Source organism: Mesocricetus auratus, unplaced genomic scaffold (assembly GCF_017639785.1).
Source record: "Mesocricetus auratus isolate SY011 unplaced genomic scaffold, BCM_Maur_2.0 Super-Scaffold_6730, whole genome shotgun sequence".
NCBI lineage: Eukaryota > Metazoa > Chordata > Mammalia > Rodentia > Cricetidae > Mesocricetus > Mesocricetus auratus.
In genome coordinates, this window is record NW_024429184.1 from 17,437,233 (window position 1) to 17,449,439 (window position 12,207).

The 12,207-nt window shown below is 50.1% G+C and overlaps 1 protein-coding gene and 1 non-coding gene across 2 annotated transcripts in view; both read left to right on the forward strand.

Annotated features, from left to right (window-relative positions):
• The window catches only part of Ubap2 (ubiquitin associated protein 2), an 83,139-nt gene extending 73,616 nt beyond the window's left edge, over positions 1-9,523 (forward strand). Inside the window, exons 17-29 of the mRNA XM_040740069.1 lie at positions 130-169; positions 2,222-2,402; positions 3,319-3,388; positions 4,733-4,904; positions 5,096-5,187; positions 5,458-5,505; positions 7,129-7,207; positions 7,355-7,560; positions 7,816-7,909; positions 7,998-8,105; positions 8,223-8,290; positions 8,378-8,566; positions 8,654-9,523. Of these exons, the coding sequence (XP_040596003.1) occupies positions 130-169; positions 2,222-2,402; positions 3,319-3,388; positions 4,733-4,904; positions 5,096-5,187; positions 5,458-5,505; positions 7,129-7,207; positions 7,355-7,560; positions 7,816-7,909; positions 7,998-8,105; positions 8,223-8,290; positions 8,378-8,566; positions 8,654-8,749 (1,443 nt within the window). The 3' untranslated portion in view covers positions 8,750-9,523. The remainder of the gene's footprint in view (positions 1-129; positions 170-2,221; positions 2,403-3,318; positions 3,389-4,732; positions 4,905-5,095; positions 5,188-5,457; positions 5,506-7,128; positions 7,208-7,354; positions 7,561-7,815; positions 7,910-7,997; positions 8,106-8,222; positions 8,291-8,377; positions 8,567-8,653) is intronic.
• Positions 1,588-1,664, forward strand: LOC121139065. Its single transcript, XR_005875917.1, has one exon. It is a non-coding gene; the product is annotated as a small nucleolar RNA SNORD121A (small nucleolar RNA).
• Positions 9,524-12,207: the final 2,684 nt, after the last annotated feature.

Genomic DNA, 12,207 nt, shown 5'->3' on the forward strand with positions numbered 1-12,207 from the left:
GTAAACTCTTTGAAAAGAAATAATTGCTCTTTTGTTAACCTGTTCATATGGGTGTTGCAGTCCCAGGTGAGAGTCACCCTGGTGATTGTCTGGAAACGTCCATGTGTTAACTCTCTCTGTTCTTTGTAGAATGGACATGGTGGTGGCCGAAGTCAGCACACAGTAGACAGTAAGTGTTACGTTCTCATTACAACTAGTGAAAACCAATTGGGGAAAGACTAACATAATTCAGAAAACACCAATTCATTGACTAGTGGCTAATTCTCCAAAATCAGTACTTGACTTTTCCCTGGAAACCACTTTTTCTTTATTTTTGAGATTGTCTCACTAGTAGCTCTGATTGACCTGACTTGACTTGCTATGTAGATCATGCTGGCCTCGAACTCATAATACCTCTGCTTGCCTCTGCCTTCTGCGTGCCAGGATTAAAGATGTATACCACCACACTACACCCCAAAGCTACTTTTCTGAGGGGGTGTTTTAGTCACTGAATGTGAAGTTACCTGGGAATCCCAGTGCATGCAGGAGCCTCTCCCATGCTCCATGCTTCTTTTTTGAGGGTTCATTTCTCTGGGAGTCCTTTATGAAGTCACCCTTGGTTGTGGAACTGACCTTTAGCCTCTTAATTTGGGGTGAGATGCTTCACTGGAGTCTTCATCCAGTTTCTTTAAGAACCAATTTCTTTTTCAGAATCAGATGCAAAAAGTCTTAGGAATGTGATTCACTGCAAACCCACCTCCCCCAACCCTATCCTTTAGTTTCCTAGCAATTAATCTCAGATTGGCACCATTCCTCTCCTGATTTCCCAACATAACACAAGGTATTGCACTCCAAACTGGTACTTGGTTTTTCAAGTCAGGGTTTCTCTGTGTAGCCCTGACTGTCTTGGAATCCAGAGATCCCTGCCACTGCCTCCCAAGTGCCAGGACTAAAGGTGTGTGCCTCCACTGTCTGGCAAACCATAATCAACATTAGCTAAGTCATCTTTTTCACAATCGTATCAGATCATATCAGAGATTGAAAGGCTTCAACTAGACCCAACTGGGAAGATAAAGCCCGCTCCTCCATTTCCCAGATAGGGTGGGACTATTACTGCCCTTCCTTACAACCCAACTCTCGTGCTCCTTAGCCCAATGATTACTATCCTGACAACTTCAGTGTTTATCCCCTTTCCTTTTGCTCCTGGACATTGGTTATTTCCCTCTCACAAATATGAATTAAAACACCCATTACACTGTTTATATTAGCTTGGTCAGTAGAGTGCCTACCTAGGCTATATGTAGCTCTGAGTTGAGTCTCCAGGACCGCATGCAACCAGGAGCGCTGGCAAAGCCTGTAATGGGAGCACTTGGAAGGCAGGCACGAGAATCAGAAGCTCCTCAGTGTGTTGTTATGCACGAATGCTTCAATTCCAGCACTCAAGAGGTCACGGTGGCAGAAGGGTCAGGAGTTCAAGGTTGGCCTGTGCTACATGAGACTTTATCTCAGAAAGAAACCAAGTTGGCCAAACTGTAGGCCGACCTGTTCCCTGCCCGCTGTACCCTCTCCTGTTAGAGTGGAGTGCTTCCTCACAGGGAGTTCTGCAAGAGGGAAAAGACGATGATGTTTTTCCAAGCACATATCTGATTTATGTGTGGATGACAATCAAACTGAGTCTTTTCCAAAGCCATCAGTTGTGTCTGTGTCATCTCTGAGACGTAAAACTTGTATTTGTGCTCTGTGATTAACCCTTTGAAACACATACCAAGGAAGTTTCCGCTGTGCATCTGCGAGTAGACGTTAATGTGAATTCTTACTGCGGTAATGAACCAATTCCCACATTTCCCCTGAAGTTCCAGTGCACTCTGGAGCCTGGGCCTTGACTGGCTTCAAGTGGATGGAAACGCTCTGAGGGGGCCTTCTCTCTTCACTCCCTCCTGCCATGCGTTTTAAGGGAGATCTGTCTCACTTCACTACATACACATGTTTTGACCCATCGTTTTTTTCTGGGTGTGACTAAAAATGGGAGAAATGTCTGCATCATGACAGTTTATGTTTGCGTGTCATTCTCTGTTTTTGTTCATACCCTTCAAATCTGGTTGTGTAGTCCTATTTGCAAGAAATGGAGCTGTCTGGTGACATGCTTAGGCTCTATCCTAGGAAAATGTCACGTAGCACATGTGAATGTGACCAGGTAGTCCTGAGGGTTGCTTCTGAGGCTAAACAGAGATGTTTCCTGCAGCCCCGTCATGCGTTCCGGCTGCAAAGACGACAGACCCCCCCGCCCTCCCGTCCGTGGGCTCCCTGCCCAGCACCAGCTGCTGCCCCGCGCTCCTGCCCTCTTCATCCCCGCACACGGCCGCTCTGCCCTCCTTGTCCCAGTCTGGTGACCTGCCCAGCAGCCCCCTTTCTCAGCTCAGCAGGTATGTGGTGACAGCAAGAAGAGAAAAGAGGGGCGGAGACTTGGGGGCTCCTGTCTCACGGTGCCACGAACAAAATCCAATTGTCACCTCTGGTGGAGTGTCATGTAGACTTCAGTTGTGGTACACTAGTTTAGACTTTGCCCTGGTCCCATCCCGACATCACTAGATATGAAGCCCTAGCTGCTGCTTGGATTCTGCAGCAGAGCCCTAGGTCTGCAGAGACGCAAGCAGCTACTGCCCGGCTGACTGCCCGACATACTTGAATGTGCAGGGAGTCTGTGTCTGCCTTAACGCCTGTCCTGATTCCACAGACAGATTGCTGGGCTAGGATACCGGAAAGGGGGTTAGCTTGGCACCCATGCCTTCTGGGTAGAGCTCTTTGATCCATTTAGTTAAGAGCAGACATGGTTGATTTGAACTCTGGATTGATGGGAATTTGAGCTACACATAGAACCTCTGTTGACTCCCAGTCTTCTGAGCTCTCCAGGTAAGCAGTCCTGGTTTTATTCTTTTTTTTTTTTTTTTTTTTTTTTTTTTTTTGGTTTTTACGAGACAGGGTTTCTCTGTATTGTTTCGGAGGCTATCGGTCCAGCCTGGCCCCGAACGCACAAAGATCAGCCTGCCTCTGCCTCCCGAGTGCTGGGATTAAAGGCGTGCGCCACCACCACCCGGCGGTTTTATTCTTTCTATAGCCAAAGTGGTTATAATTTATTGAAGCAAGATGTATCAGATATTTAACTCTGTAGACCATTTTTGACCATCAGGATGACTTTGTCACAGGATTCTAAGGGCATGAAGTCCAATGCCCAGCCATCCTTAGGGGTTGGGTTGACCTTGGTTATAGCCTGTTAAACCAGGTAGGTCAGGCTTCCCTGAAGAGACGTGTTGAGATGCGGTGCTCCTCTTTATCTTGCAGTTCTCTCTCCAGCCACCAGAACAGCTTGTCCTCTGCACATGCAGCGCGTCCCGCAAGCTCGCCCCACACAGTAAGTGCCCGCATCTCCTGCACAGTGCACCCAGATCTCCCATGATTAGTGGGGAACTTGCTTAATTTTGATCTGAGATGAGCCAGAGTCTCATGGTTGTTCATTGCCTTAGACCCTTATGCGTTTTCTCACACAGATGTCCGGGCTGTGCTTGTCTTCAAGGACTTAGAGTGCTCTTTTCCTTGCAGAGACAGTTTTGTTTCCTGCCCTTTTTTATTTCACAGTTTTTGTTATTGTTGTTGTTGAAGAACAGGCTTGTTTCTTATTCCTGTGTCTCATTGTCCTGCCTCGTGGCCTAAAAGATATAACTAAATTACATTCCTTTATGTGATGTTATTGGGACTTTGCTAGTGGTAGTGATTAGTCCAGTTTGATTGGCCTTCATACCAAATTGCCTGCTAAGAGACAGACAGTTTGAGGAGAGATGGCTTTAGAACGTCAAGAAATGTAGGCTAGTAGAGTTTCTTTTTTTTTTTTTTAACGAGTCAGGGTTTCTCTGTATTGTTTTGGAGGCTGGCAGTCCAGCCTGGCCTTGAACTCAGAGTTCTCCCGAGTGCTGGGATTAAAGGCGTGTGCCACCACCGCCCAGCGGCTAGTAGAGTTTCAAAGTGGAGGTGTCAGCTAGGGACTGCCCTTAGGTGTGCGCTCACATTTAGGGACGTGCATGGCATTTGTGCCTGTTGCCCACACAGGTCAGGAAGTGGCTTAAATACCCTCACTTTACAGCTACGGATGATTATGAGACACCAGGTGTGTGCTTGGGACCAAATCTAGGTTCTCTGCAAGAGTAGCCAGTACTTTTAATCACTGAACCATCCTCTGAAGCTCCCTTCTTATCTATATGTGTGCATCTGTCTGTGTCTGTGTGTGACTGCAGGTACCCATAGAGTCTAGAAAAGGGTGTCGGGTCCCCTGGAGTTGGCATGACGGTTATGAGCCCTCTGATGTGGGTGCCGTTTAGTGGTAGTGGGATGGGGCAGACATACTCCCCCTCTAGAAGAGCTGTGTGTGCTCTTAACCTCTGGGGCTTTTGTTTGAGACAGTCTCAAACTGGTCTGGAACTCCCAGAGATCGCCTTGCTTCTGTCCCTGAAGTGATGGGAATAAAGATGTATGCTCTCGAGACCAGCCTCCAGCCCAGCTTCCGTAGTTTTCGTGTGGACTGTGAGTCATGGCTGAATCTGGCCCTGCAGTTAGAGGCTGCACTGACCCTAAGACAGGTGTCTCACTCATCTTCAGTCGCCGAGTTCTGGCATTGCTCACTGCCTGCTGAGCCGTAGGAGTCCTAGCTGTCCCAGGGGCTGCTTGCGATCAAACCCACATGTATTGGCTTTTGTTTTGCCAGCATGCCAGTGTGGAGAGCACCCCATCCTCAGCCACCTTCTCAACAGCTGCCACCTCTGCCCCAAATGCCGCATCCTCGGGGGTTGTCTTGCCTGGGAGTAGCCTGTGCCTGGGTGGGAGCACTGTGAGTGTGGCCGGCAACAGCACCAGGGCCACAGCCTTGGTGACCTCAGGTATGTGCTCCAGGCCCCTTACCTACCCTCAGGTATGTGCTCCAGGCCCCTTACCTACCCTCAGGTATGTGCTCCAGGCCCCTTACCTACCCTCAGCAGTGAACTTACAAACATGTGCTCCACCTCCAGGCAGCTGAGCTGCCCCACAGCGACGTGTGTAATCTATCGTGTTTGCTTTGTTCTTCTTATAGGCAAAGCACCCCCAAACCTGCCTCAGGGGGTGCCTCCTCTGCTACACAATCAGTACCTCGTGGGCCCTGGAGGGCTGCTTCCTGCTTACCCGGTGAGCACATAGTAGAGCTCCTGGTTGCCTCAGGGCGTGGTACCTTGCAGGACCTGGTAAGGGCTTGTGACTTAGGACAGGACTGCCCACCTGAGGCAGCTTATCTCCCTGTTTCTATCCACCTGATACCCAGTGTATCTTCCTCGGTCTAGACTGTGTAGACAGATTCTGTAGCACCTGACCCAAGTCCAATTCCTCAGTGTGTCTGTTTTGACCCCCAAGATGGCATTGGTGTGAGTGGCCCCTAATATATCTGTGAATCTCCTGCAGATCTATGGATATGACGAGCTCCAGATGCTGCAGTCGCGGCTGCCGATGGTGAGTACAAAATAGCGAAGTGGGCCGGGCGGTGGTGGCGCACGCCTTTAATCCCAGCGGGAGGCAGAGGCAGGCGGATCTCTGAGTTCGAGGCTGGGCTGGACCGACAGCCTCCAAAACAACACAGAGAAACCCTGTCTCGTAAAACCAAAAAAAAAGTGAACCTGGGCAGCCCAGACTCTTGGGGCTCCTTAACCTGCTTGACTGCCACTACATCGGACCTCCAAGACCACAGCTATGACACTCTCCCACTCTACCTTTGAGAAGCTGTGTCTGGTAATGATATGCTTGGTTTCACCTGGGGGGGGGCAGAATGGACGGATAGGGAGCAGTGTTCATCCTCAGAGGAATTTGAGAGACTTTAGACCAGGAGTACATATAAACCATGCCCTGTACCAAATTTAGTCCCTTATTTTCCTGCTCCTTTTTTTTTTCCTTAGAAAACTAAAAATAGCTGAACATGGAGGTCCATTAGCATTTGAGAGGCTAAACTTCAGTTAGACCAGTTTAGGCTATATGCCAAGATCCTGTCTCAGAACAGATATCATACAGTCCAAGTCGTGAGAGTTGCACTTGAAATACAATGTTGTGTCAGAGCACCAGTGTTTCCTTGGGCTGTAGTGCCCATGGCTGCAACACTGCTCTTCTCCCTGCTGGAGAGTAAGGGCAGGGCTTGAGTGACGTCATTAAACTGTCATATGGGTTTAGCCTTTCACATTTATTTGCAAGAACGCTGGCCCTGGTACCATTGGCTCACTTTCTGGGTTGTCTGTTCTGACCCTGAGTCTCGGGATAAAACGATGGGTTTGTAGGGAAGCCAGTGATGGGCAGAGCAACAGGGAGTGGCCGGCTCCGTATGAAGCAGGATTGCCCTCTGGTTAGCCAGTCTTAGACCACTGCTCTCTAGAGCATCAGCCGGTGACAGGCACAGAATGTAGACTTCTACCCAAGCATGGCAAGCATGGGGCTGTCTGCTTTTCCAGCAGTGCTCCATTTGGGTTTCTGCAAGCTCTGGCAGCTTTCTGTGCCTCTGAGATTCCCATGTTTTTCCTGGAGTTTACCAAGACTTGTGACCAAAGGATTCCAGTGCCATTGCCAGTTCTGATGCTCTTGTCTGGTTTGACCTCAGAACTAGGGCAGCTCAGAACCCTGCGTGATGAGGGCTAGGGCAGGATTTCTTCATCCATAGACTACAACCTTTTCCACCTCCTGTAGCTCTGCAGTGTCCTGAGGTCCTGTACCTGGCGCTGCTTCCTGCCCACTTGCAAGCCTCCAGGCTCTGCCCCTTCTCCTTTCCAGTCACTGTTCCTGGTCTCACACAGTGAAGAGCGGTAAAGTTGCTTTCATCTGTACCGTTTACCGAGGCTCCGTGTGTGAGATTGGCTATGTCTGTTACAAGCATTAGGGTTTGCAGTCTGCCACACCTTGTCAGCTGAGGGCTGTGTGCAGCACACACCAAGGGGATTGTCACACTTGCAGCTCTCTGGGACAGCTGCCCACAATGGTCACTCTTGAGTGTGACATCACCCGGAGTGCCCATGCTTGTCTGCCAGCTGGATCTGCTCTCTGTGAGGGTGGGGCAGGCAGACCATTTGCTAAGTGAGTCTCCTTGGTCTTCTCTAGGATTACTATGGAATTCCCTTTGCAGCACCAACAGCCCTTGCCAGCCGAGATGGGAGTTTAGCTAGTAATCCGTATTCAGGTTAGTTGCACATTGGGCGGGAGTGGGAGGGATGGGCTGGCCTGGAGCTAGCAGTGGGAGGCCAGAAGGGCTGAGGTGCTGAAGGTGTGAGTCCTGAGCTGGCAGTTAGACCCGCTCATGTCTGCAACAGCCACCTGGTTCTTCTAGGTGATATCACAAAGTTTGGCCGAGGAGACTCTGCATCCCCTGCACCTCCAACGACACCAGCTCAGGCACAGCAGGGCCAATCCCAGACCCACCACGCGGCACAGCAGCCCTTTTTGAATCCTGCTCTGCCCCCTGGCTACAGCTACACCGGCCTCCCCTATTACACAGGCGTGCCCAGTGCCTTCCAGTATGGGCCCACTATGTTTGTGAGTATTTCTCCAAGTCGCTCCCTGGGCTGTGGGCTCCTCAAAGGTGAAACCCTGGACATGCTTTCCACCATCTGGCCTTGAGGATTGCTCAGGGGTCAGATTCCATTCCCCAGCTGCCTTTCGAGCCATCTTGGATTGCACTCCTCATGAAGAGACTGACTCTCTTGGCTGTGACTTGGTTTTGCTCAGGCCGAAGCTGCCTGGACTCCTCTTTGCCTTATTATACTCAGACCTCACCTGTTTGTCCACTAGGTCCCGCCAACCTCAGCGAAGCAGCACGGTGTGACCCTCAGCACTCCCCCTTTTCAGCAGGCCAGTGGCTATGGGCAACACACTTACAGCACTGGTAAGGGCATCCCCCCTTTACTGAGGGGCGCAGGGGGAGACAAACTTGCTTAGCCCATACATGCCTCTCTTGTACCCTGCCATGCTAGGTTATGATGATTTGAGCCAGGGGACAGCGGCAGGAGACTATACCAAGGGTGGCTATGGTGGATCATCACAGGCACCAAACAAGTCGGCTGGATCTGGGCCTGGCAAAGGTAGTATCAGCTCCTCACCTGGAATAGTTGTCTCCTGTCTGACTCTGAGGCAGGGCTAGCCCAGGGTCTCTGGAACTGGGGCTGAATGCTGTGGGGAACAACTGCTTTTTGTCCTAGGAGTATCAGTGTCTTCAGGCACCACTGGCCTGCCAGATATGACTGGGTCTGTCTACAACAAGACACAGGTGAGGGTAAACAAAGGCGGGTAGGTAGTTGGGAAGCGGGGGACTTACAGTTCAGCCTGGCCTCTCATTGTCATCTGTGTCCTACAGACGTTTGACAAGCAGGGATTTCACGCAGGGACACCCCCACCTTTCAACCTGCCCTCTGCCTTGGGCTCCACTGGGCCCCTGGCCCCTGGGGCCGCCCCCGGCTACGCAGCCGCACCATTCCTGCACATCATGCCTGCCCACCAGCAGCCGCACTCCCAGCTGCTGCACCACCTCCCCCAGGACACCCCGGTGAGCGCAGTCATGGAGGCAGCCTCCCTGCCATGGGCCTGGGCTTGTATGCCAGCCTCTATAGCCTTTTCTCCTCTTCCTCCTCAGAGTGGCTCTGGTCAGCGCAGCCAGCCCAGCTCCATGCAGCCCAAGTCTCAAGCCTCCAAACCCACCTATGGCAACTCTCCGTACTGGACAAACTAGACCCTGAAAAAAGAGAGGGTGGGCTCTTGTGCAGGAGAAAACCATGGAGCACATTTCTGGGAGCCCAGTGCCCTTTCCTAGAATTCTGAGACGTAACTGTCAGCTGAGCCTCTGTGGGAAGCCTGCTCCCAGACCCACTGTTGTATGTAATGTATTTATGTATGTATTTGTAAATGTGACAGAAGCCTGGAGGCGCTGGGGTGTGGCTACCGGGTAGCATGCAAGTGTGCTCCCCGTCTGGACACCTCACTGTAGCCGTCTGCCCCACCCCGCCCCTTCTGCTTTCGGGCCTTCCACGCGGCTCCCAGCCCAGTGGCTGCTTGGTATGCCACTGAAGGGATGGACGGTGGTTTGGGGACTGGGGTCAGATACCAATGAAGAATCACGACTTTTCTTTATCTCATTGTTTTTCCCTCTGTAATTACTTCATACTTGTTGAGAAATTGATCCTTTTGTCATTTGTCATGGTCCCCTTTAACAAATCTTATCTGGGATAGCAGAGGTGACATGCCTGTCTGTACAGCCAGGCGCCCTGCTCTTGGTCTGGTCCTGCCCTCGGCCTTACCTGTGACCAACCATTTAAAGAATCTGAACTGGGTCTCAGAGATGTTCAGCCAGTCAGCTCCCTTGTGAAGAAATCAAAGGTTGCTTCCATCTCAGTGAAAGCCTGTCTCCAAACAAAGGCTCCTCTATTCCAGTTGTCCTGAACCAGGCGGGCAACTGTTTCAGGGTTCTCTCTCACCCAAACTCCACCTAATAAAGTTCTTGAGAGCACGCTGGGTCTCTGTGTACTCTAAGGATGGCTTGGGAGAGTCACCGGACCTCACAGGGATGGCCATTTGAATTGCTGTCTTTCTCTTCAGGGCCTAGGCTGTGTCCACTAGCTATCATGGTGGTGCTGTCCAAGCGCCAGCTGACCCAGGATCCCGAGGAAAGCCAAGTGCCAGGGCTCAAGGCCTGAGCTGTGCGTGCCTGTCCTTTGCTGTCACAGGCAGTGGTGGGACAGGGAGCTGCTGAGTCAGTGCTCAGTGTCCTCAAGTGTCACAGCTCATTTCAACTCCACATCTGTGTACTTTATTTAAAATGCTGGGGGGCGGGGACCCGGGACCCAGACAGAATTGGGGTTAGTGCTTTTGAAGTGGGCCACATCTATTTCATTGGGACCGACCATCTTTGAAGCTTGGATGGTTTGGGGATCACAGTGACCAGTGTCTTCTCCTGCAGTCGAGAGTGGTCAGCCATCACACACCTGCAGCTTTTGACCCGTAGCTTAGGATCCTGGCCAACTGAGACAGACACGCGTTTTGTCTCCTGTGGCATCCCTGTTCCACATCATGAGTGCCATGCTCTCCTGCGCGACTATGACAGTGAACACCAAACCAAACGTTTGCCCTTCAGGCAAGTTAAACGAGTGGCCTTAACTAAGGTTATTGAGTGAAGGTAGTGTCTATGAAAAGGCTTAGGTTTTAGTTTTAATATTTTAGCTGAGACCTGGCTATTGTCGAGGTGACAGTGAAATATATTTTTTAAGGACCCATGGGGAAGTAGCAATACAGGTGTATTTTATTTCACATTTTTATTAGTAGACAGATGGGCAGAAAAAGACAAAATAAATCACTAAGGGGAAGTCAACACAAAATGCATTGGATAAACTTTTCTCATAAGTTAAAACTGAAAAACCATCTATAATTTTAGCTAAGGAAACTATTAAAAGTCAGGTGTGTCCGCTGGTTTCAGTTGAAAATTGCATCTGAATCTTTAGTTGTGAATGTAAACCTTGTGTATCAGGGCAGGAGGGAGGGTAATTTTCCTAGAGAGCTATGTATTTCCCTTCCAATGGACAGGACCAGACATAAGGGACCAGGAGGGAAGGAAGAAGGGACTACAAAAAAGAGGGAGGCTAACAATTCTGGAATGATAGGAGAAGTGGGGAGACTGAGGAGCAACAACAGAGTCATGATACTACATACTTCTCCACGCAGCCTCACGATACATGGAAGTAAGGAGCAGCCATTCAGTGAGGCCTTGATTAGACTTAAAAAAAAAAACCTTGTCCTTTTCAAGCTAAATAACCAATTGTTCTACCTGCAGCGGAGACATCTATCTACCCCCAAAAGTGAAAACACACACTCAAGTAGTTTTCCACAGGACATGTTCTCAGGGACCACAATCTGTGACCACCAACTGTTGTCAGTTTCAACTGCCAGTGTCTGCCTGCCAGCAAGTCAACATAGCCTTTGGAACTGACTGCACTCCCATCAAACGCAAAGCTAGCCTGCAACAGGACTGTCAGCAAAGGCTGAGAGGCCCGCCTCCATTTCCCTCTCTGGCTCCGGGTCAACACGCAACGCAGGCCAGCAGGGCACTTCTTACAATTCCAAGACGCCTAACATGCCCAGGAGTGAGGGGAGATGCTTTTTCATGAAAGGCTTGTTTAGGGTGCCAGAGTAAGGCCAAACATTAGCTGTAAACTTGCGGGGGGCCGTGGGGCGGGGAGTATCAGCGCTATTTGGCTCCAGGTTTGCAGGCTATCTGGGAGCACTGAATGAAAGGTAAAAACTGTCCTACACAGCACAGCAGCTGTGTTTCCTGCACCACTAGACTCAGGTAGCCCTGGCCCTGAGGAGATTAATTTCATAGATATTTCAGGACCAGACTAAACATTCTCACTTAGTGGCAGATCACACTAGAGGCCAGAGAGCTGCTGGGAAATAGCATTCATTCAGGAGCATTTGAAGAGTGAATGAAAACCCTGAGATCAGAAAGGAAGGAAGGACCGCCCACCTACTCAACAGTGGAGGATCCATCCTCCCCAACTCCTGTCTGCCCTTTGGTTCTTTGGGGCTGAAGTCTGAAGATAAGGAGTGACGCTGGCACACAATGATCTTAACACCCCATCCTTCTGGAAACTGGCTCACATCACAGCATTGCAGAAGTCCCTGGATGGTGAAGGCTGGAGGAGCTCAGTCTTGACTGGAGTAACATGACTGAGATCTGGGGAAACAACTGGAAATACCTGCGGTCAGCCAGCGTCCTGCCCAAACAGAGAAGCCCAGGGGAAGCTCCACGAACAATTCCTGTTTGCTTGCACTCCATGGCCGAAGGAGAAAGACATCCAGATCATATCCAATGAGGAAAACAACCAGTCCCAAGTCGCACACATCCGAAATTATCACTATCAGTATAAGCAGCTCAATGAAAACCAAATCTTAACACATGCGCCTAGGATTCATACTGAATAATTAAAAGTGGCTACTTACTTAACAAAAATAAACCTCAGGTGAGTATCTGAGACGTTTCCTCTCCCAACAGTGGCCACAAGTAATTTTCACTATTCCCCTCAGCAGCATCAACCAAAGCTGGTATAACTTTCATTTCCATAATTAAAATCCACACACACTAACCTCCACTCCCCCCACTTGTCCTACCTTTAAAATAAATAGCAACCGAGTGCTCAG